Consider the following 23,371-nt stretch of genomic DNA (forward strand, 5'->3'; position numbering starts at 1 on the left):
GCCTGAGGATGGGGTCTCGACCCGAAACATCATCCATTCCTTCTCTCCACAGATGCTGCCTGACCCACTGAGTTACTCCAGCATTTTGTGTCTATCTTTGATTTAAAGCCGCATTCTGCAGTTCCTTCCTGCACATGATTCAGTGAAACTTTGTTGTCACATGGACCTCGGTGTTTGTTTTGCATACAACCCGGTAAAACCCATACAGCAGACCTCACTCTCACCTAGACGGTACACAAGTGTCGCCATGTGTCTGGCGACGATAAAGCTACAGTTTCACCGAACAGTCCTATCCTCTGCCTTCCGCTGCACCAGGCACCGCTGCACCAGGAACCCCACCACCGCACCCCCCCCCCCTTTATTCTCCGACCCCGCTGGGTAGCTCTCGACAGCCCCCCCCCCCCCCCCCCCCCGATCTCTCCGATGGCTCCCCTCGCTCACCAATATAATTTTCGGAAAAACTAGAATGTTGAATGGGACTGGTGACTTTGCCCCCCCCTCCTCCTCCTCTCTCTCTGCCTGCCCTCTCTCTCTACCCCCCTCCCGATATGTCTGCGAGTTGGGGGCTATGCGTGAGTGTATAGGGTGGGGATGGGGTAAAAGGACCTAATGAATAATTTTAATATAATATCAAAGGGGGTGGTTAGTGTGTGTGTGTGGGGTGGTTAGTGTGTGTGTGTGTGTGTGTGTGGGGGGGGGGGGGGGGGGGGGGGGTGGTTAGTGTGTGTGTGTGACGCGCGTTGAGGGGACGGGACCCAACGGGTCCCACTTGGTCTATTATATCTCTATAATGATAAAACTCTGATCTTGTATGTGGATGTGTGTGTGTGTGTGTGTTTATTTGTTTGTGTGTTGTCACATTTTCTTGAAAAAACGACGCACTAACGGTAACATTTTTACATATTCCGGTGGAGATTTACCCCCTGGAGTCCAAAATCGCCTTATCTGAAAAGTTTGCTTTATTTATCCAGTTATTAATGAAAATATTCACAAATCCGATAAAACGTTGAAATCAAAAGGCCTGTCTTTCGCTGATGACGTCACAATGGATCGCACGGGCCTCCCCTCCCCTCCCTCTCTGGTTAGTGTGTGTGTGTGTTGGCGCAGGCCGCCCCCCCCCCCTCCCCTGCAACCACGTGTTGAGGGGACGGGACCCAACGGGTCCCATTTGGTCTAGTGATCTATATATGTGTACATACACACACTGAACTCTTTTTTCTCTCTCTCTCGTTTATTATATTGTTTACAGTGTACTATGTTTACATATTCTGATGTGCAGCTGCAAGTAAAAATGTCATTGTTATATCTGGGACATATGACAATAAAGCACTCTTGACTCTTGAAATAGTGGCCTGGGTCAATTGGTATTGAAAGAACTCTGGGTGGGAGTTTGTAATGGAAGGGTTAAACAGGCCGTGAGCTAAAATGTTGTCAGCTGAATTAATAGTGCCATAGGATCAAGCTTTAGCTAGAAAAGCCATTCGATGTCTTGGTGTTTAGGTAGTAAATGCAAGGCCAGTAAGTCACAAGGCCACCTGCAAGGTCACTAAGTTAATCATATGCCTCTCAGAAACAAGCTTGGCATCCGAGATTGCAAATAACTTGTGTTTCTAGCACTAAGGATAACTAGTTTTAGGACATCATCACCTGTTGTTCTTAAGATTAAGGTAGAAACGCTGGCCTATATTGTTGATATATGTGCCTGCTTCGACTCAGATATTTGGAATATCAATGTTGGGGAGTGAGAGAAGGATCTCACCTTGGGAGAGAGGGGAAAGAGAGGGGGGAAGAGGGAGGCAGGAGGGGAGAGAGAGGGAGCGGGTGGGGACGGAGAGAGAAGGGGAGAGGAAGAGAGAGAAAAGGAGGGGGGAGAGAATGGGAGTGAAGAAAGGGAGGGGAAGGGGTAGAGAGAGGAGGGGGAGAGATAGAGAGGGAGGGAGAGAGGGAATGAATGGTGGTGCCTGCTAATGTCAGGACTTGTGCTCTCAAGGCCACCATCATACAGTGGGTGGACTCGGATGTGCAGAGGGGCCGTGTGACTTGTTACATATATAATACATACAATTGTTTGTACTCTTCAAAATGTTCCTTCTCCAGTCATTGATCCAAATCGATGAAAGCTGCTTGCATTTTGTTACCGAGCCGAAGCCTGCCACAACAGTGACTGATCCGTGGGCCCTCTGACCACTCTACATATCCCACAGCTGATGGAGAGTAGCAATTTACAAGAAGCCAAGGTTTATTTTTTTTTTAAACTTCACAAAGAAGTAATATGAACAAATGCAACACTTGGGAGAGTAAAGGTTTCAACATCGAACAATAAGAAATTGCACAAAAATAAAGCTGCCACATGGTTAAAATGATTATTTGCTGTTGTAATTTGCTCATGTTTAAAACTTTGTCTACTGAACAGTCACAGGTTTACAAACTGGTCAAAGCTGCAAAGCCAAGACCAAAGGGAACCTTTCTTCTAGGACACACCCAGACTTTTGCATCTTGTTCTTCATCCACTGCGTTTAGGAGAGTCGTAGAGTGATACAGCGTGGAAACAGGCCCTTTGGCCCAACATGCCCCCATCTACACTAAGTCCCACCTGTCTGCTCTTGGCCCATATCCCTCTAAACCTAAGATTGACACCAAATGCTGGAAAAACTCAGCAGGACAAGGCGGCATCTCTGGATGGAAGGAACGGGTGACATTTCGGTTTGAGACCCTTCTTCAAGGTACCAGGGTAGATAAGAGGAGTTTCCGTGAACCTTCGTCTAATTGCAGCTGTCACATTTCTGTAAGGTATAAGTGTATGATGAGCACTCAGCATCATAGTGGCAGAGCGGTGGTCATTTTATTTGTTTGCAGGTTAGGACGTTTGTTTGCAAAGCCAGAAGTTATTGCTCATCTTTAACTGCCCTTGAGGGATGTCAACAAGCTTTGTTGAAAGTTGTAACCCTTCCAGTGAAGGTCTCCCTTACTACTGAAGATAAGACACAAAAGAGCAACTTAGCGGGAAAGGCAGCATCTCTGGAGAGAAGGAATGGGTGGCGTTTTGGGTCAAGACACTTCTTCCCGTCCCGCAGAGTTGCTCCAGCTTTTTTAGTCAATCTTTGGCGTAAACCAGCATCTTCTACACTCTCGGGTCTGCAGTTCCAGGGTTTGGACCTGGTGGCAATGAATGAATTGTGGTCTGTTTGCCAGTCAGGATGGGGTGCAACTTGGAGAGGAACCAGTGGGAGATGGTGCTCCCCTGTCTATGCTGCCTGATACAGCTTTGGAAGGTGGTCTTGGCATCTTTCTGCAGTGCACGGTTTGTTACCCACAGTTGTGCATTAGTGTATAGGGAGAGAATATTCAGTGTGACGTATGAAGTTTCATTGAGATGGGCTGCTTCCATTCTGGGCAGTGTAGGAAGGAACTGCAGATGCTGATACACTACCAAAGATAGACACAAAGTGCTGGGATAGCTCAACGGGTCACGCAGCATCTTTAGAAAAAAGGATGGTTGACATTTTGTGTTGGGACCCTCCTTCAGACTGACACTTGTAGTTTAATTTAGTTCAGATACAGCCCGGAAACAGGCCCTGGAGTCTGGTCCAACCACCATTCCCCGTACACTAGCACTATCCTGCACACCGGGGACATTTTACCATTTTTACCAAAGCCAATTAACCGACAAACCTCGATGTCTTTGGAGTGTGGGAGGAAACCGGAGAAAACCCACGCAGTCACAGAGAGAACATGCAAACTCCGTACAGACAGCACCCGTAGTCGGGGTTGAATTTGGGTCTCTGGCGCTGTAAGGCAGAAACTCTACCACTGCGCCACCGTGCCGCCCCTGATTAGCAGATTTGTGATTGGCACTTTAAGGCTGGGTTAATGGGCATTAAGAGGCTGGGTCATTTATCCCCTTGTAGAGTAGCCGTTCAAACCTTACACTGGGTTGGGTAGATGCCAGGGCAGTCATATTGCACTGGTTGGTTGTGTTTCTGAAGCACATATCTGTTGTATTATAGCCAGGATGATATCAGGGCTTATGCCCTCGGGGGGGCTGCAGTGGCACTTTGGTCAGGTCAACTGAATTGACACAAGTCCAGCTTCTGTGACGGTGTGGATCTTAATCTGTGAAGGCCAAGCTGGACCATCCACTTGGCAAATCAGGTCCTGTACGGTCTAGGAATAATGTGGTTCGTCAACTCATTGAATTAATTGAATGTAATGGCATTTATGCGGCACGGTGGCGCAGCGGTAGAGTTGCTGTCTTACAGCACCAGGTACCCGGGTTCCATCCTGACTACGGGTGCATTTCTGTACGGAGTTTGTACGTTCTCCCCGTGACCTGCGTGAGTTTCCTTCGCGATCTCCGTTTTCCTCCCACACTCCAAAGACATACAGGTTTGTCGATTAATTGGCTTGGTATAGTTGTAAATTGTCCCTTGTGTGTGTAGGATAGTGTTAGTGTGAGGGGATCGCTGGTTGGCGCAGAATTGGTGGGGCCAAAGGGCCCATTTCCACTCTGTATCTCTAAACTAAAGTAAACTAGAATCAGGCCATTCGGCCCGCGTCAACCATCTATCCATCACCCGTTCAGTCCTATGCTGCCTGTTCTATTCTCTTTTCGTAACTTAGTCGGCACCCGAATGGTAGTGACTCTTGTGTACTGCCCAGGCGAGGTCTGCTGTGCGATTTTACCGGGTTATACGCAAAACAAAGCATTTCACTGTACCTAGGTACATGTGACAACAAAGTTGAATTATTGAATCCCATTTCACATCTCACTCCCTACACGCTAGAGACAATTTTTATATTTGCCAATTCATCTACAAACCCGCACGTCTTTGGGACGTGGGAGGAAACAGGATCACTCGGAAGGAACAGGGAGAAGGTACAAATCTCACAGACTGCACCCAAGGTTAGGACTGAACCCGGGTCTCTGGCAGCTCGACCAGCCATGCCGCCCCTAGACCCTGATGGATGGTTTCAGCCGGATGCAAGTCCAGCACAAGTGTGTTGACCAACTTCAGCAGGCAGCTAACTAACGTGTGAAGAAGCAGAGGCCAGCAGGAGGGGTTTGCAGGTGGTCAGGGGGCCTGTGGCCACACAGTATGTACAGGGTTTTGACAATGATTCAGAGACACGATTGACAAGGTAACAGAGCTTAACTTGTATTGAATAACGATTTGTCCATAACTAGCACAGACACACAACTCACCCCCACAGCCCCCACTTTGGTCCCATACCTTCCATTGGTCAACGTTAGCTGTGAATTAAAATTCAATCCCGACATTGTTCCGGTTAACAGCAATAATAAAAATGGTGGCATCTGTGGAATTCTTTGCCACAAAAGGCTGTGGAGGCCAGGTCAGTGGATATTTTTAAGGCAGAGATTTATAGATTCTTGATTAGTATGGGTGTCAGGGGTTATAGGGAGAAGACAGAAGAATTGGGTTAGGAGGGAGATAGATCAGCCACGATTGGATGGCGGAGTAGACTTGATGGGCCGAATGGCCTAATTCTGCTCCCATCATGACCTTATGACAGTGGCACAGCGCTAGAGTTGCTGCCTTGAGGCGCCAGAGACCCGGGTTCGATCCTGACCACGGTTGCTGTCCGTACAGTTTGTGTGTTTGTCTGTTCTCCCTGTGACCGCCTGGGTTTTCTCCGGGGGGGGGGTCCAGTTTCCTCCCACATCCCAAACTTGTGCAGGTTTGTAGGTTAATTGGACTCTGTAAATTGTTCCTGGTGTGTTGGATAGAACTAGTGTACGGGCGATCGCTGGTTGGCGCGGAACTCAGTGGGCCGAAGGGCCTGTGTCCTCGCTGTGTCTCTAAACAGAACTAAAGCAAATACATCGACACTGACAACTCAAAACACTGTCGTCCACTCAGTAAAACAGGCGTAAGAAATGCCCTCTGTTCAAAGGATCGTTACAAAACGAGCAAAGCCCAGAACAACATTGCAACAGGCTGAACTGAGCACTAAGGTAAAATGGCACCTGGTTCATCTTCACTGCTTTGGAAATCTGGTTTGACCTTTATGGGAATGTCACTTCTACAACAAAGAAGCTTTAAATCATTCAGTACAATGGTCCCGTGTAAGTACAGCAGGGAATGAACAACGGAGTGAGGTTTCCTCGACTAGGCTGCATAGGACAACTCCCAGAGGTACAGAATGCATTTCGTTGTCTCTGTACTGTACACTGACAATGACAATTAAAATTGAATCTGAATCTGAGTGCAAACTCCTAAAATACAAGGTAGAAACAAGGAACTGCAGACGCTGGTTTACCAAAAAAAAATTATTTAAAAAAAAATGACTGCTAGAATAACTCAGCAGGTCAGGCAGCATCTCTGGAGAACATGGATAGGTGACGTTTCGGGCCGGGACCCTTCCTCAGACTGATTGTAGCGGGGTGAGGGTGAGAAAGCAGGAAGAGAGGAGTGGCAGGTTACAAACTCTCTTGCCTCCAAAATATTTTGTGCTTTGGGGGATATTAGAGGTATAAACGGGTCCTGTAGAAACGTGTGGTTTTCATTCCTACCAAATCTCACCCGCTGACATTTCACTTTCTACTGCAAGGTGCAACAGGGTAGAACTGTTTGCTTTACCTCACATGGTCAGAGATACTGACAGCGTTCCTGTGTAATAGTGAACCGGCAACCGTTTTATTCCCCGTCCGTTCAGGAGGTTTGGAACAATCGTGGGGGGGGGGGAGAAAGAGACCTTCTCCCTTTGCCTTGGGGGCACCTGGAACACATGGCTCGAGGAATCACGTCACAAAGAGCCAGTGGCAACATCTGAGCTCATGTTTACCACTTTCAGCTCAGTCTGTGCGAAGAATTCTCTTGACGCTTGCAGAGTTTCAGTCTCTGCGCTGGGCACGCAAACCCATCCGTCAGTCACCGAGCGACATCACTGGCGTTGTTGCAAGTGTCGTCACTTGTACATGAGTGCCCAGCAGAAGCCTCGCACGCTGCACCCTTGCTTCTCATAACCAACACAGCAGCAGCATGTGGTCATTTTCCAGGCAAATTCTTTTTTTCCTGCATCGTTTTTTTTTTTTTTTAACTGTTTCGGTAAAATAATCGTTTTATAAAAAAACTGCTCCCATCTTCACTGATCCTTCATTCCCTCGACCTCACATACATTCAGTGCACGTGTACACATCTGCACGGTGACACATGCGTACGCACGTACACACATACACGTACACACACACACACACATGTACACCAACCCACATGTATACATATATATAGACGCATACATGTATACACACATGTATGCACACAAACGTGTCCACACACACACACATGTATACACACCCACAGGTATCCACATACAAACGTACACACACACAGGTATCCACATACACGGGTATCCATATACACACACACACACAGGTATCCACACACACACACACACACCCCCCCCGACTCACACAGTTTAATCCACCTTGACAATAGTATTTTCAATCGGGCTGCTGCGTGCATTTTAAAACTCAGTATCTAACACTTTCTTTCTTTTTGCTTCCTTTTTGGCTTCCGGCTTGTGTATTCTGGAGCCGGCTTGTAGCTTGTGCCTGCCTGCTGTTCCCCGGCCCTGTTTGGTGGTGTTTCAGTGTTCAAGCAGACGGCGCTCTCCTGTCTGCACGTCACCGCTTCCTCCGTCTCCGCGACGGACTCGCATGCAGCGGCACCCACCGACAGCGCCGCCGGAGCGAGGCCTTCATCCGCGCCCGAGGGATATCTGCCCTGACGGTGCAGTGGACCTGACGGGTGATCCCCAACGCGGAGATGTCCGTGACCAACAGGAGGCGACGGTGCAAGAAAGGACGTCTCTTGTCCATCTGGTCCTTCAAGTAGTGGCTCCCCCGTCTCCCTCGAGCTGCTGCTGCCTGCAGCTTGTACGTATACGTGTTGGCACGGGCTCTGATACCGTCGGCTCGTCTGGTGTTGCCAGTCCCCACTTTCCTGCTTCCAACTTTTCACCTCTGACCTGTGAACTTCGACTCCTGGCCCCATGTCTGGCCTCCAGTCGACGTGATCACGGCACGTGTTGGCCACAGGGCCAGAGACCAAGTCAAATCCTGCGTCCAGCCACGCCACCTCATATGGAGTGTAGTTGACTCCCAATGCTTCCTTTCTGCTGCCTCTCTCGTCCCTCCTCCTTTCCTGCTCAGCCCCCGTGACTGGAATGCCACCTCCGACGTTCACTTCCGCCAGTGTTTCTTGCCTCGGGAGCGAGTTGCACCTGTCGAGCAGGTTTGGCCGTCTGGTGGGCCTGCAGTCGCCACATTTCCCGTGTTTCCGCACCCACCCCTCTCGAGGGTCCGGGCTTTCCGCAGCCTCTCCCGATGCCTGTGGATCGGCGGGAGGCTCGAGGGCCGGCAGTTCTGCCAGAGCGCGAGGATCGCTCTGTGAAGGTTCGACCCATCCTGGTTCCCCCAGGGACGGCTCCGGTTGCCTCCGCGAGCCGCACGGCTTCTTCTCGCCCAGAGAGAGGGCCGACAGCCTCTCCCCCAACTGCAGCTGCCTCAGCAGCGGCGAGCGCGGCATCTCGCCGCTGCGCGGACGCACCAGGTGCCTGACGATGGTGGGCGGCGAGAGCGTCTTGCCGGAGTAGGCCTGGATGTTCTTGGACGAGCAGGAGAGGGGGGAGGGCGAGCGGTGTGGCGAGGCGGGTTGGGGCGTTGGCGACGGGGTGCAGGCCAGAGGTGAGGGTGGGATGCTGCTGGTGGACTTCCGTCGGCCGGCCTTGTAACGCTGGTTATTGGCCTTGGAGGCGAGTCCGTGCAAGGAACACGGCCGGAGGTTCCCGGCCGGAGAGCTGGGAGCACTGTGTCCTGGAGATACGCTCTGTGGCGAGGTGGTCCCTAGGGAAAAGAAGACAGAACTCCCAAATCAGTTCTCTGCTTGTTTTATCTCTATACTTATAAAACTCTGAGTGTGTGTGTGTGTGTGTGTGCGCGCGCGTGTGTGCGTGTCATCACATCTCGAAAAATCTACGCGGTAACGATAACATTTTTACATATTCCGGTAGATATTTTTCCCGTGGAGTCCGAAATCGCCTTATCTGAAAATTCCATGCGTTATTTCTCGGGTTATTACTGAAGATTTTCAAAAATCAGATAAATCTTTGAAATAAAAACGACTGTCTTTCGCTGGATCTGCGTGCCTGCCGCCTTGCTCGCGCTGTGAGTGACATCAACCCCTCGCCTTTCCCTCCCCCCCCCCCCCCCCCCGTTATTCAAAAGACGCTGCCGGGCCTCTCTGCCTGCCCATGATCCATATCCCCTGGGTCTCCATCCCTGCACATCCATGTCCCTATCCAAAAGCTTTTCACTGTACCTCGATACATGTGACAATTAAATAAACTAAATTAAGTCTCTAAAATTGCCACTATCATATCTGCCTCGACCACTGCCTCGAGCAGCGCATTCTATCCCCTTTTTGTAAAAAAAAAAAACTTCTGGTCGTCACTAGATTAGACAATAGACAATAGGTGCAGGAGTAGGCCATTCGGCCCTTCGAGCCAGCACAGCCATTCAATGTGATCATGGCTGATCATCCCCAATCAGTACCCCGTTCCTGCCTTCTCCCCATATCCCCTGATTCCGCTATTTTTAAGAGCCCTATCTAGCTCTCTCTTGAAAGCATCCAGAGAACCTGCCTCCACCGCCCTCTGAGGCAGAGAATTCCACAGACTCACCACTTTCTGTGAGAAAAATTGTTTCCTCGTCTCCGTTCTAAATGGCTTACTCCTTATTCTTAAACTGTGGCCCCTGGTTCTGGACTCCCCCAACATCGGGAACATGTTTCCTGCCTCTAGCATGTCCAAGCCCTTAACAATCTTATATGTTTCGAGTCACCATGTTGACATTTTTCAGAGACCTGCTGCGACTAATGACGGGTGCCGGCAAGTCGCCAAAAACATTTACGTAAGTGGGACAGGCCAACAGGTTACCCTGCAACCTCCAGCTTTCCAGAGAAAATAATTCAAGTCTGTCTGACCTCTCCCTGTAGCTAATGCACCTTAATCCAGCCATCATTCTGGTAAACCTGCTCTGCACCCTTTCCATAGCTTCCATGTCCTTCCTCTAATGGGGGAAGACCAGAACTGCACGCAATACTCCAAATGTAGCCCAACCAAAGTACTACCAAGCTGCATCAGGGCTGGCCCTCTATTGATTCTCAGACAGGGCACAGAGTAGTCATACATGGTGGATAAGGGCCCTTCGGCACAACTTGTCCATGCCGACCACCATGTCCCATCCACACGGGTCCCAACCACCCCACATTTGGCCCATATCCCTCTATGGGCTAAATCTTATTCTATCCATGTACCTGTCCAAATGATTTTTTTTTTTAATGTTGCGATAGATGAGTAACAATTTTATAGATCTAGAATTAACCCATTAAAATACTCCTAAGTTCATAAGTGACGGGAGCAGAATTAGGCCATTCGGCCCATCAAGTCCGCTCTACCATTCAATCATGGCCGATCTATCCCTGCCTCCTAACCCTGCCTTCTCCCCATAACCCCCGACACACGTACTAATCAATACTCTGTTTAACCATTTGGATTTTGGAAGCTATTATGTTCGCGTTTCACCCTGAGACAAGAAGAGGAGAGGTTGGCACCTGAGTGTGGATCGGGCGCAGGGCTTCTGCAGGGAGTGGCTGGTCCCGGAGACAGGCTGCAGGTGGGAGAGCCCGGGTTACTCTCACTGGATGAGTAGGGCTGGTACAAGGCAGGCGGGTGGCATCTGCTCGTGTTCCGCGCCGCTGGCTGCTTGGGAGACTTGTTGTTGCGTGATCTCCTTCTGTTAAAGGCAGGGAGTTAAATACGGTCAATAGCCCACTTTAGTTTTAGTTCAGAGATACATCGCGGAAACAGTCCCTGCGTCCCACCGAGTCCGCACTGACCAACGATCCCCGCACACTATCCTACACACTCTCGGGTCAGTTTACACTTGTACCAAGCCAATTAAACCTACAAACATGTACGCCTTTGGAGTGTGGGAGGAAACCAAAGATCTCGGAGAAAACCCACGCGGTCTTGAGGAGAATGTATGTCAGGATTAAACCCGGGTCTCCGGCGCTGCGAGCGCTGCAAGGCAGCAACTCTACCACGGTGCCACTGTGCCGCCCACTTCCAAAGGCTGGAACAAAACTGAGGATTGGAGTTCATTCCAGACCATGCAAGGTTTATTTTCCTCAACTCCAATTTTCCGTCACCACTTGTTAAGACCAAGTGAGCAGAATTAGGCGATTTGGCCCATTCAGTCTACTCTCTTTCAATCATGGCTGATCTGTTTTTCCTCTCAACCCCATTCTCCTGCCTTCTCCCCGCTAAATCTTTGACGTCCGTACTAATCAAGAACTTATCAATCTATGCTTTAAAAATCCCCAACTAACTAGACCAACACCCATCTCGCACGGTGGCGCTACTCCGGCGCGTGGAATGAGACTCACGATTCCTGGCCGTCCCTCTTTCGGTGCCGCTTCCTGCGCCGAGCCATCTTGCCCCTGAAGCTCGTCTTTCTTGCAGGGCCGACCTTTATGGATGTGTTCTCCAGCGGGGTGGAGCACACCACCACCTTGTTCCCACTCTGTGGCAGAAACACAGCCGGCCATTAACAGTAGACAGACACAAATAGCTGCAGTAGCTCAGCGTCTCCGGAGAAAAGGAATAGGTAATAATAATAAATAATAATACATTTTATTTTCGGGCACCTTTCAAATCTCAAGGTCACCTTACAAAGATTAAACAGAAGAGAAAAAAATCATATAGTCGGAGAAAAATAAATAATAAGGACATCATCAATACACAAATTAAAGATAGAAATCACTCCAAAGACACAAAATCAAAAAATTAAAAAAAACACAATGTGAAGAGAGAGCAGCGGCAGCTAAAGCGCGCCAGCGTCCACTCTCTCTTCCGACAGCCATCTTGGACACAGACTAACAAAGTACCTTACACACAGAAAAATCATCCCCCCACAGTGGTTTCCACTGTGGGGGAAGGCACAAAAGTCCAGTCCCCAACCCCAGTTCTCCCAAAATAGGTGACGTTTCAGGGCCGAGACCCTTCTTCAGTTACAATAATAATAATAATAATAATGGATGGGATTTATATAGCGCCTTTCTAATACTCAAGGCGCTTTACATCGCATTATTCATTCACTCCTCAGTCACACTCGGTGGTGGTGAGCTACTTCTGTAGCCACAGCTGCCCTGGGGCAGACTGACGGAAGCGTGGCTGCCATTCTGCACCTACGGCCCCTCCGACCACCACCAATCACTCACACACATTCACACACAGGCAAAGGTGGGTGAAGTGTCTTGCCCAAGGACACAACGACAGTATGCACTCCAAGCGGGATTCGAACCGGCTACCTTCCGGTTGCCAGCTGAACACTTAGCCCATTGTGCCATCTGTCTGTGAATGCCATTCGCAATGGTGGGCTGGGAACAGCCTTGCTTTCAAAGCACTCTCAAGCAAGGGAGCACTTAGCTTACAAGAGGGAAGCTGAGAAATATCCTTACCTTTAACACGATGGACACACAGGGATACAGAAATGGGGATGGAAATCTGCAGTGGAATAGGTGATGGGGACATTAGTGATAATTAAGGAATGGCAGAGGGAGGTGCAGCAGAAGGGGGAAAGAGAGAAAGACCGACACATGCCAGTAGTCCATGACTTTGGAAAGACAAATAGAGATAAGACGTATTAAGTTATACTGGGGCACTAAAGAATGTAGATGAACTGAGGGACTCAGGGCTTCAAGTCTAGTGTTCCCTGAAAGTGGCAACATAGGCTGATGAGGAAGGCATGTGGAATGCTTGCCTTCATACCGTAGGTGGAGGCACAAATTATAAAAATTGGGACATAATGTTACAACTTTACAAAAGACTCAAAGTGCTGGAGTCACTCAGTGGGTCAGGCAACATCCCTGGAGGACAGTGATAGGTGAAGTTTTGGTTTGAGACCCTTCTTCAGATTGAAGTCTGGAATCTGGATTAAGGTGAAGGGGAAAAGATTTAATGGGAATCTGAGGCGTAACTTTTTCACAGAAAGGGTAGTGGGTGTTTGGAACAAGCTGCCAGATGAGGTTGTTGAAGCAAGGAGTATCACAGCGTTTAAGAAACAATTAGACAGGTACATCGATAGGACAGATTTAGAGGGATATGGGCCAAATGTAGACAATGGGATTAGTGTAGCTGGGACATGTTGACTGGTGTGGGCAAGTTGGGCCAAACGTTCCACATTGTATGACTCTAAATGGGATTACTGTAGCTGGACAAAAAGGTTAGCATGGATGCGATGGGCCGAAGGGCCTTTTTCCTGCGCTGGGATACAGAATGATGAGGGACTGAAGTAGCAGGAAGGGGAAGGGGGGGGGGGAGGTAGGGACGTGGCAGAGAAGGAAGGAGGAGGCAGCAGGATATTGACTGCACAGGGCGTGCGTCCCGTCACAATGACCCTACCTTCAGCAGTATCTCCACCACCTCGGTGTGAACCAGTCCCATCACCGATTCACCGTTGATGTGGGTGACGAGGTCTCCGGCACTCAGGCCTGCCTCGTGTGCCGGGCTTCCTTCCTCCACGGTCTGCAGCAAAGCACAGGTTCAGTTTAGTTTATTCACTTCAACGCCAAAGGCCCAAGTTTGATCCTGACCCGGGCGGGGTCGTGCCTGCCGGCGTGGAGATCGCACGTTCTCCTTGTCACCGTAGCGTGGACCCTCCTCAGTTTCCTCCCACATCCCAAAGACGTGCGGGTTTGTAGGTTAATGGTCCTCAGTAAAGTTGCCTCTAATGTGCAGCGAGTGGATAAGAAAGTGGGATAACATAGAACTAGTGTGGAGGGGAGATCAGTGGTCGGTGTGGACCCAGTGTGTTGAAGGGCCTGTTTCCACCAAAGATCCTATAGATAGACCACTCCTTCTAAATGCAATGGGCTGACGTGGAGTACGCAACGGAGCGGGGCTTTTTTTTCATCCATTTCAGTAACCCAACCCGACCCGACCCGACCCGACTCGCAGTGTAATCAACGTTGCGGGGGAACAGTTTGTGTTAATAAATTATAATTCTGAAAATGAGGAGAAGATTTTTACCAAATAATTTTTTTTTTTTAACGAGGATGTTTCTGTAACCGGCTTCCGTCTCCGCACTAGTATCTTTGCTCCGCTGTGGGATCTTTGGAGCGGAGACGGAAGCCGGTTACGGAAATGGGGCCGAAAATTACCCATGAATCTGCCCATGACCGTACGACGTCTTTTTCGTCGAGTGATCTATCTTGCTCGTTGTGTCTTTAAACTAAACTAAACTAAACCTGCCCCACCGGCTCCTGACCAAAGCTGTTTGCACCTTCAGTAATGTTGTTCCCTCCCTCTTGTGCCTCTGTTGCTGACTGACTTATTGCCTGCAGCTGACTGGGGTCCCCCTCAGCCTCTGTTCCTGCCTGAAGTTCATCAATAATCTTTCCAAGTAACTTTCCCATGCTGCCCAGAGTACGGCCTGTTCCGAGATGGCAGCTTCCTCTCTCTAAAGAGTTGAGTTTTCCCGAGTTCTTTGTTAAATCACATATAGAGAATGCTCCAGGCCCAGGACCCATTTTAGTTTAGTTTAGAGATACAGTGCGGAAACAGGCCCTTCGGCCCACCGATTCCGTACCGACCAGCGATCCCCGCACATCAACACTCTCCTACACACACCAGGAACAATTTATATTAATACCAAGCCAATTAACCGACAAACCTGTACGTCTATGGAGTGTGAGAGGAAACTGAAGGTCTCGGAGAAAGCCCATGTAGGTCACGGGGAGAAGGAATGGGCCTGTCCCACTTAGGCGGTTTTTTCGGCGACTGTCATAGTCGTAGCAGGTCGCCGAAAAACCGGCGACTGGACCCCCCCCTACGACAACGTCTACAACAACCTACCTCCTAGTCGACGTCAAGCTACGGCAAGCTACCATTAGGACGTCCACCTACGATCACTCCTTCGACAACCTACGTCCACCCACGACACGCTACGACAAGCTAAGACAATTCAATCGCCGGTACCTGTCGCCGGTTGATGAAGGTTGACATAGGTAGTCACCAATGGAATTCACCAAAGTCAGCACCGCGACAGCCTACGTCATCCTGGCGACAACCTACGACAACACCTACGTCAGTCAGGCTACGATCGTTGGTGTCAAGCCCAGGGGCACTGACTGTCGCCGAAAAGTTTTGAACATTTCAAAATCCGGTGGCGACCAGAAAAAAGGTACGACTCTTTGGGCGACTGAGGAGGCGACACCCCGGCGACCACGTGGTAACAGCGTAGTCGCCTGTAGTCGCCTACAAAGTGGGACAGTGGCATTACAAACTCCGTACAGGCGGCACCCGTGGTCAGGATCGTAACCCGGCTCTCTGGCGCTGCTCTACCACTGCGCCACCGTGATCAAACCTACCCAGACCATGTGATGCACGGTATACACATCGCTGTCTCCCACGTAGACCGGGATTGCCCGCAACGTGAAACCAAACTTCTTTCCAGAACTGTGGATGATTATCGGAGGCCGCAGACTCGTGATGTTCAGTGAATGGTCGCGGCTCGGAGAGGAATCCCTGGACGATGAGTTTGGTGAGAGGGAGTGTTGAGAAATTGCACCGACCAGGGGCCCACGGACTAGGTCTAAAACAAGGAAAGAGACCAGAGTGTTAACATCCAAGTAGTGAATCGTCCCAGACACATCTCAGTCTAGTTTATTGTCGCGTGTACAGAGGTACAGTTGCCTGCTCACCAGCCAGCGGATCTGCAGACAGTGTTATGTATGAAACGACTGTAACGACACAGTGACAGTCACACAATCCCACAGAGTCCCAGGGTCACACACACACACGCACAGGCGCACACACACACACAGGCACACACACACACGCACAGGCGCACACACACACACAGGCACACACACACACGCACAGGCGCACACACACACACAGGCACACACACACAGGCACACACACACACACGCACAGACGCACACACACACACACACACACACACACACACACGAGTCTGTACAAAGTTAAGAGAGAGATGCAAGGAACTGCAGATGCTGGCTTAGAAAAAAAACATACAAAGTGCTGAAGTAATTCATCGAGTCGGGGGCAGGAAATGGATGGGGGACGTTTTGGATTGGGACCATTGGGGAGAGAGGTCGGGGCAGGACAAACGCTGGAAAGCGATAGGTGGATACAGATGAGGGAGTCTGAGGACAGAGCCCCACCCGAAACATCATCTATCTGGAGATGCTGCCTGACCCGCTGAGTTACTCCAGCACTTTGTGTCTTACAGGTGAAGGGGGTTTGGGGTTTGTTTGGCAGACAGGTGGACAAAGGATAGAGATGAAAAGAGGGCAATAAGGTGTCAGGGAAGGAGAGAAGGGGAGTGAACGGGGTATAGGTGGAAGTGGACAGAAGGAAGGGTAGGAAGTACAAGGGAGACAAAAATGCTGGAGGAACTCAGCGGGTGCTGCAGCATCTATGGAGCGAAGGAAATCTATTCGCTCCATAGATGCTGCCGCACCCGCTGAGTTTCTCCAGCATTTTTGTCTACCTTCGATTTCCAGCATCTGCTGTTCTTTCTTGAATAGGAAGTACAACAGTTGGGTCAGGCAACTGAACCATCCTACCAACAACTACTATCTACCTCATTGGAGACCCTCGGACTACATTTGTTCGGACTTTACTGGACTTTATCTTGCACTAATCGCTATTGATGTTATTCCCTTTATCATGTATCTGTACACTGTGGACGGCTCGATTACAATCACGTATACTCTTTCCGCTGACTGCATAGCCCGCAACAAAAAGCTTTTCACCGTACCTCGGCACACGTGACAATAAACTAAACCGAACCGATCTGAACTTCAACGCCGGACGGAGGCAAACCCCAACGTACCAGGTGAGATGAGGATGGAGAGGGCGCCGCTGGAAGCCGACTTGGGAAAGGAGCGGCACGGAGACAGCCTGTTCTCTGAAGTGCCGGAGGGATCGTCGAGTTTGTGAGCAGGGAGACGGCCCTTTGGAGTGGAGCTTCTGTGATCCACGCTGTTGCTGCGTACGCGCATGAGGTTAATGTTGCTGGCAAGCGCGTCTGCAAAAAACAATCCACCCACGGCAGCTCGTGAACTCTGTCTATAATAAATTATCAGCAGTCGACAAATACCTGAAATATATAATGGCCACTCGCCCACTGCGGCTCCTTGCTATTCTGCGTTGGGATTTGTTTTGTTGCAAGAAAGTAGACCTTTGGAGTAATATCATTGCTGAGGTGACCCGTTGTCTCGTCAAACACATTGTACCGTTGACCCTGTGTTAACCTACATATGACAAATAAAACTGAACTGAACTATATTGTGTCACCAGGCTGATCATACTGAGTTGGATGATCAGCCATGATCATATTGAATGGCAGTGCAGGCTCGAAGGGCCGAATGGCCTACTCCTGCACCCATTTCTATGTTTCTATGTCACCTCTTTGCAGGGAAGATGTGGAGCTTTTGGAGAGGATGGGGAGGTTTACCGGAATGCCGCCTGGATTACAGGCATTGAGGAGCTCCTACAGAAATGTCATAGGGCTCGGATGATTTATCTCCGATACCTGCCGTCAGCACTGTGGCGCAGCGGTAGAGCTGCTGCCTTACAGCGCCAGAGACCCAGGTTCGATTCCGACTACGGGTGTCGTCTATAAGGAGGTTGTACGTTCTCCCCATGAGCTGCATGGATTTTCTGCAAGATCTTCGGTTTCCTCCCACACTCCAAAGACGTACTGGTTTGGAGGTTAATTGGCTTTGTAAAAATGTTAAATTGTCCCTAGTGTGTGTAGAGTAGTGTTGATGTGCGGGGATCGCTGGTCGGCGCGGGCTCGGTGGGCCAAAGGGCCTTTTTCCAGTTAGACAGGTACATGGATAGAACAGGTTTGGAGGGAAATGGACCAAACGCGGGTAGGTGGGACTAGGGTAGCTGGGACAAGTTGGCCGGTGTGGGCATGTTGGGCCGAAGGGCCCGTTTCCACACTGTATCACTCTATGACTCTAAACAGCAAAGTGTGAGGGGCATAGATTGCTACGTTATTTATTATTGCATCTATAGGATTAAAAGTAATTACTGTTAAGGAAGTCACGTAGATGCAGGGCGCGACTTTCGTCAGCAGCGGCCTCTGCAGTCCGTCTGCGTTTTTATTATTTTATGTCTATGTTTTTATGTAGTTTTTGTTATTTTTTGTTGGGGTATGTGTGTGGGGGGGGGTGGGGGTGGTGTGGGGGGGAGGGGGTAACTTTTAAATCTCTCCCTGCACGGGAGACCCGACCTTTTCTTTGTCGGGTCTCCGTTGTCGTTGGGGCTACAACGAGGAGCGGCCTCCAACAGGAAGACCGGGGGCTGTGGTGCCGACTACTCACCTCACCGTCGCGGAGCTGGCCGAGTCCAGAGCGGGTGGAGCTGTGGTGGACGCTGCTGCGGCCCGACCCCCGGAGTTTCGGAGGCTACAACTGCGGGTTTGGCGGACAGTGACACCGGGAGCCCGCGGGTCCCTGGAGGGAGACCGCTTTTCGGGGCTTCCGCAACGGCGACTTCTCCCGCCCGAGTTGCGGGGTTGAAGAGCTCCTGGAGCGGGGCCTTACACCACCGCCCCGCGCGGCTTGGAATGGCCGTGGGATTGCGAGCGCACGCCGGGGGCTCTAACACCAAGACCCGGTGTGCGACCTTGCATCACCCGGCGTGTCTTTAATGGCCACGGGCAATCGCCATCGCCCGCCGGGGGCTTTGACTTTGACTCTGACATCGGGGGGGAGAGTGCAGTGGAGAGATAAGTTTTTTTGGCCTTCCATCACAGCAATGTGATGGATGTTTATGTAAATTATGTTGTGTCTTGGGTCTATTTGTTTGTAATGTATGGCTGCAGAAACGACATTTCATTTGGACCTCAAGGGGTCCAAATGACAATAAATTGAATTGTTGTATTGTGTATTGTATATTTTTGATGATTATCTGCTAATTCAGTTCCCTGTGAGTCTGAGATACGAGGACCCTTTCAGAGATTATGCTCATTTGTAAACGTGTTGGGTCTGAACTGCCCAGAAAGATTATTTGGAGTCCAGTGATTGTGAAGGGTGAATTCAGTTAACTTGAATAATGAATATTTCTATATAACTCTAACACCAGTTTAGTTTTTAGTTTAGTGGTACAGCATGGAAACGGGCCCTTCGGCCCACCGGGTCCATGCAGACCATCGATCACTCGGTCTTACTAGTTCCATGTTACCTCTTCTTTTGCATCCATTCCCTACACGAGAGAGCTAGATAGGGCTCTTAAAAATAGCGGAGTCAGGGGATATGGGGAGAAGGCAGGAACGGGGTACTGATTGGGGATGATCAGCCATGATCACGTTGAATGGCGGTGCTGGCTCGAAGGGCCGAATGGCCTACTCCTGCACCTATTGTCTATTGTCTATACACTTCGGGGAATTTGCAGAGGCAAATTAACCTGTAAACCCGCACGCCTTTGGGATGTGGGAGGAAACCAGAGCACCTGGAGAGAACCTACACAGTCACAGTGAGAAGGTGCAAACTGCACAAAGACAGCACAAGGTGGTCAGGATCGAACGTAGATCTCTGGCGCTGTGAGGCAGCAGCACTATCAGCTGTGCTACTGCGCCGCGGTGCTTTAAAGTGGTGATGTTAAAAAAAGGTCATAGCTTTTCCCATTCCAGTAATAGTGAGGGATTGCTGCACTGCTGCAGGTGTAGAAGGGAGCACTGGGGTGCAATACTAACAAATGCTGTTCTGTCGGAAGGGCAGCAATGCAGCATTGTTGGAAAGCCACTATATAACGCAACCATTGCAGTGTGACCAAACATGCAATAGACAATAGGTGCAAGAGTAGGCCATTCGGCCCTTCGAGCCAGCACCGCCATTCACTGTGATCATGGCTGATCATCCACACTCAGTACCCCGTTCCTGCCTTCTTCCCATATCCTTTGATTCCGCTAGCCTTAAGAGCTCTATCTAACTCTCTTTTGAATGCATCCAGTGAATCGGCCTCCACTGCCTTCTGAGGCAGAGAATTCCACAATTCCACAACAGTTTTTCTTCATCTCAGTTCTAAATGGCCTACCCCTCATTCTTAAACTGTGGCCCCTGGTTCTGGACTCCCCCAACATCGGGACCATGTTTCCTGCCTCTCGCGTGTCCAAACCCTCAATAAAATCCTCCCTCATCCTTCTAAATTCCAGAGTATACAAGCCCAGCCGCTCCATTCTATCAATATACGACAGTCCCAGCCATCCCGGGAATTAACCTCGTGAACCTACGCTGCACTCCCTCAATAGCAAGAATGTCCTTCCTCAAATTTGGAGACCAAAACGGCACACCCTACTCCAGGTGTGGTCTCACTGCACTAGCGCAGTATCCTGCACCAGTCACTCACCTGAGTATGTCCTTGCTCTCGGTTGGTTTAGCTCCAAGTACGGCGGTGCCTCCGCTGCCTGTTGCCTGTCCGGGCCCGGCGCTCGCTGGCTGAGAGCGCAGAGCTCGCTCTCGTCCTCAGTGGAGAATGCAAACCAGGGCACAGTGTCGGAGCCGCAGGGGCCGTGGATGGGGCTCTCAGCTCGGTCCGAGTGGGAGGTGGCCGAAGATGCTCCAGGCCTCAGGCTGTGAAAAGGAAAAGCCACTGGTTACTACTCGTACAACTGTGCACAAATCACACGCTATCTCTGACATTACGGGTGTCAGGGGTAATGGGGGGGGGGGGGGGGGAGGCGGGAGAATAGGGTTGAGTGGGAAAGAGAGATCAGCCCTGATTGAATGGCGGAGTAGACTTGAAGGTCCAAATAGCCTCATTCTGTTCCTATAACTTATTAATCTGTTAGTGAGAGAAAAGATTATTTGTCTCAAAGCACCGTGCCATCTCTTTCACACCACTGCGACTCATTATCAGACAAGAATTGAACCGTACACACTCCCGCACTAGCTATTGCCGACAGTGTATACATTCCCCCACAGAGCTGGTGCCAGTGTAAAGTTTCCGTAAGCCGAGCCAGCTTTCATACAGCTTGTTTAAGAAGAAACTGCAGATGCTGGAAAATCGAAGGTAGACAAAAATGCGGAGAAACTGAGCGGGTGCAGCAGCATCTATGGAGCGAAGGAAATAGGCAACGTTTCGGGACGAAACGTTGCCTATTTCCTTCGCTCCATAGATGCTGCTGCACCTGCTGAGTTTCTCCAGCATTTTTGTCTACCAGCTTTCATACATCAATGTCGCTGCCGTGCAACAAGAATTAAAGCATGCGCATTCGTTTAGTTTTTACTAGTTTAGAGATACAGCACGGAAACAGGCCCTTTGGCCCACCGAGTCTGAGCCCAACAGCAATCCCCCTACACTAGCACTACCCTACATACAAGGGCCATTTTTTTACCAAAGCCAATTAACCTATAAATCTGTACATCTTCAGAGTGTGGGAGGAAACCTGAGCACCCGGGGATAGGAATGTACCGAGTACACTGAATTTTTGTTGTTGTTTATTAAGGGTTTTTACAGTTTATATATATGTTGTGCTGCTGTTATGCCCTGTCCCACGGTACGAGTTCATTCCAAGAGCTCTCCCGAGTTTAAAATAAATCGTGGCAAGCACGGAGAATGAACGTAGCGGGTACGTCGGAGCTCGGGGACGTCTCTTAGCGGCTCGTAAACGCTAACGGCAGGTACTCGGGAAGATTTTTCAACATGATGGGACGACAGATGGCGCAATGGGACGACAGATGGCGCAATAGGCTAAGTGTTCGGCTGGCAACCGGAAGGTAGCCGGTTCGAATCCCACTTGGAGTGCATACTGTCGTTGTGTCCTTGGGCAAGACACTTCACCCACCTTTGCCTGTGTGTGAATGTGTGTGAGTGACTGGTGGTGGTCGGAGGGGCCGTAGGCGCAGATTGGCAGCCACGCTTCCGTCAGTCTGCCCCAGGGCAGCTGTGGCTACAGAAGTAGCTTACCACCACCGAGTGTGACTGAGGAGTGAATGAATAATGCGATGTAAAGCGCCTTGAGTATTAGAAAGGCGCTATATAAATCCCATCCATTATTATTATTATTATTAATATCCACGAGAGCCCCGAGTACCGTCGAACGGCCATTACCGTAAATCTCCGAGTTCGAATCAGGGCAAACTCGGGAGAGCTCTTGGAATGAACTCGTACCGTGGGACAGGGCCATGAGTAACAATTTAATTGTTCTGTTTTAGGACACATGACAATAATACACTTGTAACTTTTGGCTGTGGAGCATTTGGTTACTGAATGAAGGGAGATTTCCCCCAGCAGAACACTGGGGAGAACATGGCCATTCTCTTCCATCTAGTCACTAGCTCCTGGAGACAGGGCTGCAGCTGTACTCTTACCTGGAGCTTGTGCAGACCGAATGCTTTGGGCTGCCCTGATACACTCGCTCCTGGGCCTCCTCTTTGGCATCGGCCTGGTCATGGCTCACCGGCAGAGAAGCTGCCAAATGCTCAGAGCTGCCATAAACCTGCAATAGATTTGAGGATTTAAACATGCAGAACAACGAGGATAAAACAAATTAGAGCCAATGAATCAGAACACGTCACTGCGCAATAAACCGTTTCGTACAATGGCCAATTAATGATCAATCAATCCACATTTAGGTGAAGAAAGGGGGTGCCCAACAAGGTAAGCAAATGTCAGTCTGAGCCGAAAAACATCACCTGTTCATTTGGAGGGAGGAACTGCAGATGTTGGTTTCAAACCGACAGCCAGACACAGAGGCAGAAAGTTGGAGTTAAGGGCCTGTCCCACCAGCATGCGACCTGCATGCAGCAAGTGCGACCAAACTGGAAGCGGGGGCCGCGCGGAGGTCGAGTGAGTGACGTGAAGTTCGAGCGAAGTCCGCTGGAAGTTCGCGCGTGACATACGGCGTCGAGACGCTGCGCACGGCCGTCGTGGCGGTGCGTACGGCGTCGAGGCAGCTGAGGGCCGGCAGGCCGTTGCCGCGCGGAATTTTTGAACACGGTCAGTTTTTCGGAGCCCGTCGGGACCAGCTCACACAACTCCATACGGCTCCGGCGATCGAAGTGGGACCGGCCCCGCGAGACCGTACGGCTCAAGCGGCCACGTTAGGTCGCGCTTGCCGCATGGAGTCGCATGCTGGTGGGACAGGCCCTTAACTCAGTGGCACAGGCAGCGTCTATGGAGGCAAGTAAGAGGCGACATTTCAAGCCGAGGCCCTTCTTCAGGCTCTTCCCCGAGTCCGAGGAAAGGTCTCGACCTGAACCTTAACCCATTCCTTTTCTCCAGAGGTGCTGCCTGACCCGTTGAG

General features: G+C 50.2%; 1 protein-coding gene across 3 annotated transcripts in view; it reads right to left on the reverse strand.

Annotated features, from left to right (window-relative positions):
• Positions 1–7,349: 7,349 nt before the first annotated feature.
• Positions 7,350–23,371, reverse strand: part of LOC116989524 (microtubule-associated serine/threonine-protein kinase 3-like) — a 75,345-nt gene continuing 59,323 nt past the window's right edge. For all 3 annotated transcript variants that reach the window (XM_033046993.1, XM_033046992.1, XM_033046991.1), the window contains 8 exons: positions 22,437–22,564; positions 20,473–20,696; positions 16,946–17,140; positions 15,453–15,676; positions 13,486–13,608; positions 11,469–11,605; positions 10,635–10,816; positions 7,350–8,866 (listed from right to left, as the gene is read on the reverse strand). In XM_033046993.1, coding sequence (XP_032902884.1) covers positions 7,500–8,866; positions 10,635–10,816; positions 11,469–11,605; positions 13,486–13,608; positions 15,453–15,676; positions 16,946–17,140; positions 20,473–20,696; positions 22,437–22,564 — 2,580 coding nt within the window. In that variant the 3' untranslated portion in view covers positions 7,350–7,499. The remainder of the gene's footprint in view (positions 8,867–10,634; positions 10,817–11,468; positions 11,606–13,485; positions 13,609–15,452; positions 15,677–16,945; positions 17,141–20,472; positions 20,697–22,436; positions 22,565–23,371) is intronic.

This window comes from Amblyraja radiata, chromosome 29 (assembly GCF_010909765.2).
Source record: "Amblyraja radiata isolate CabotCenter1 chromosome 29, sAmbRad1.1.pri, whole genome shotgun sequence".
Classification (NCBI taxonomy): Eukaryota; Metazoa; Chordata; class Chondrichthyes; order Rajiformes; family Rajidae; genus Amblyraja; species Amblyraja radiata.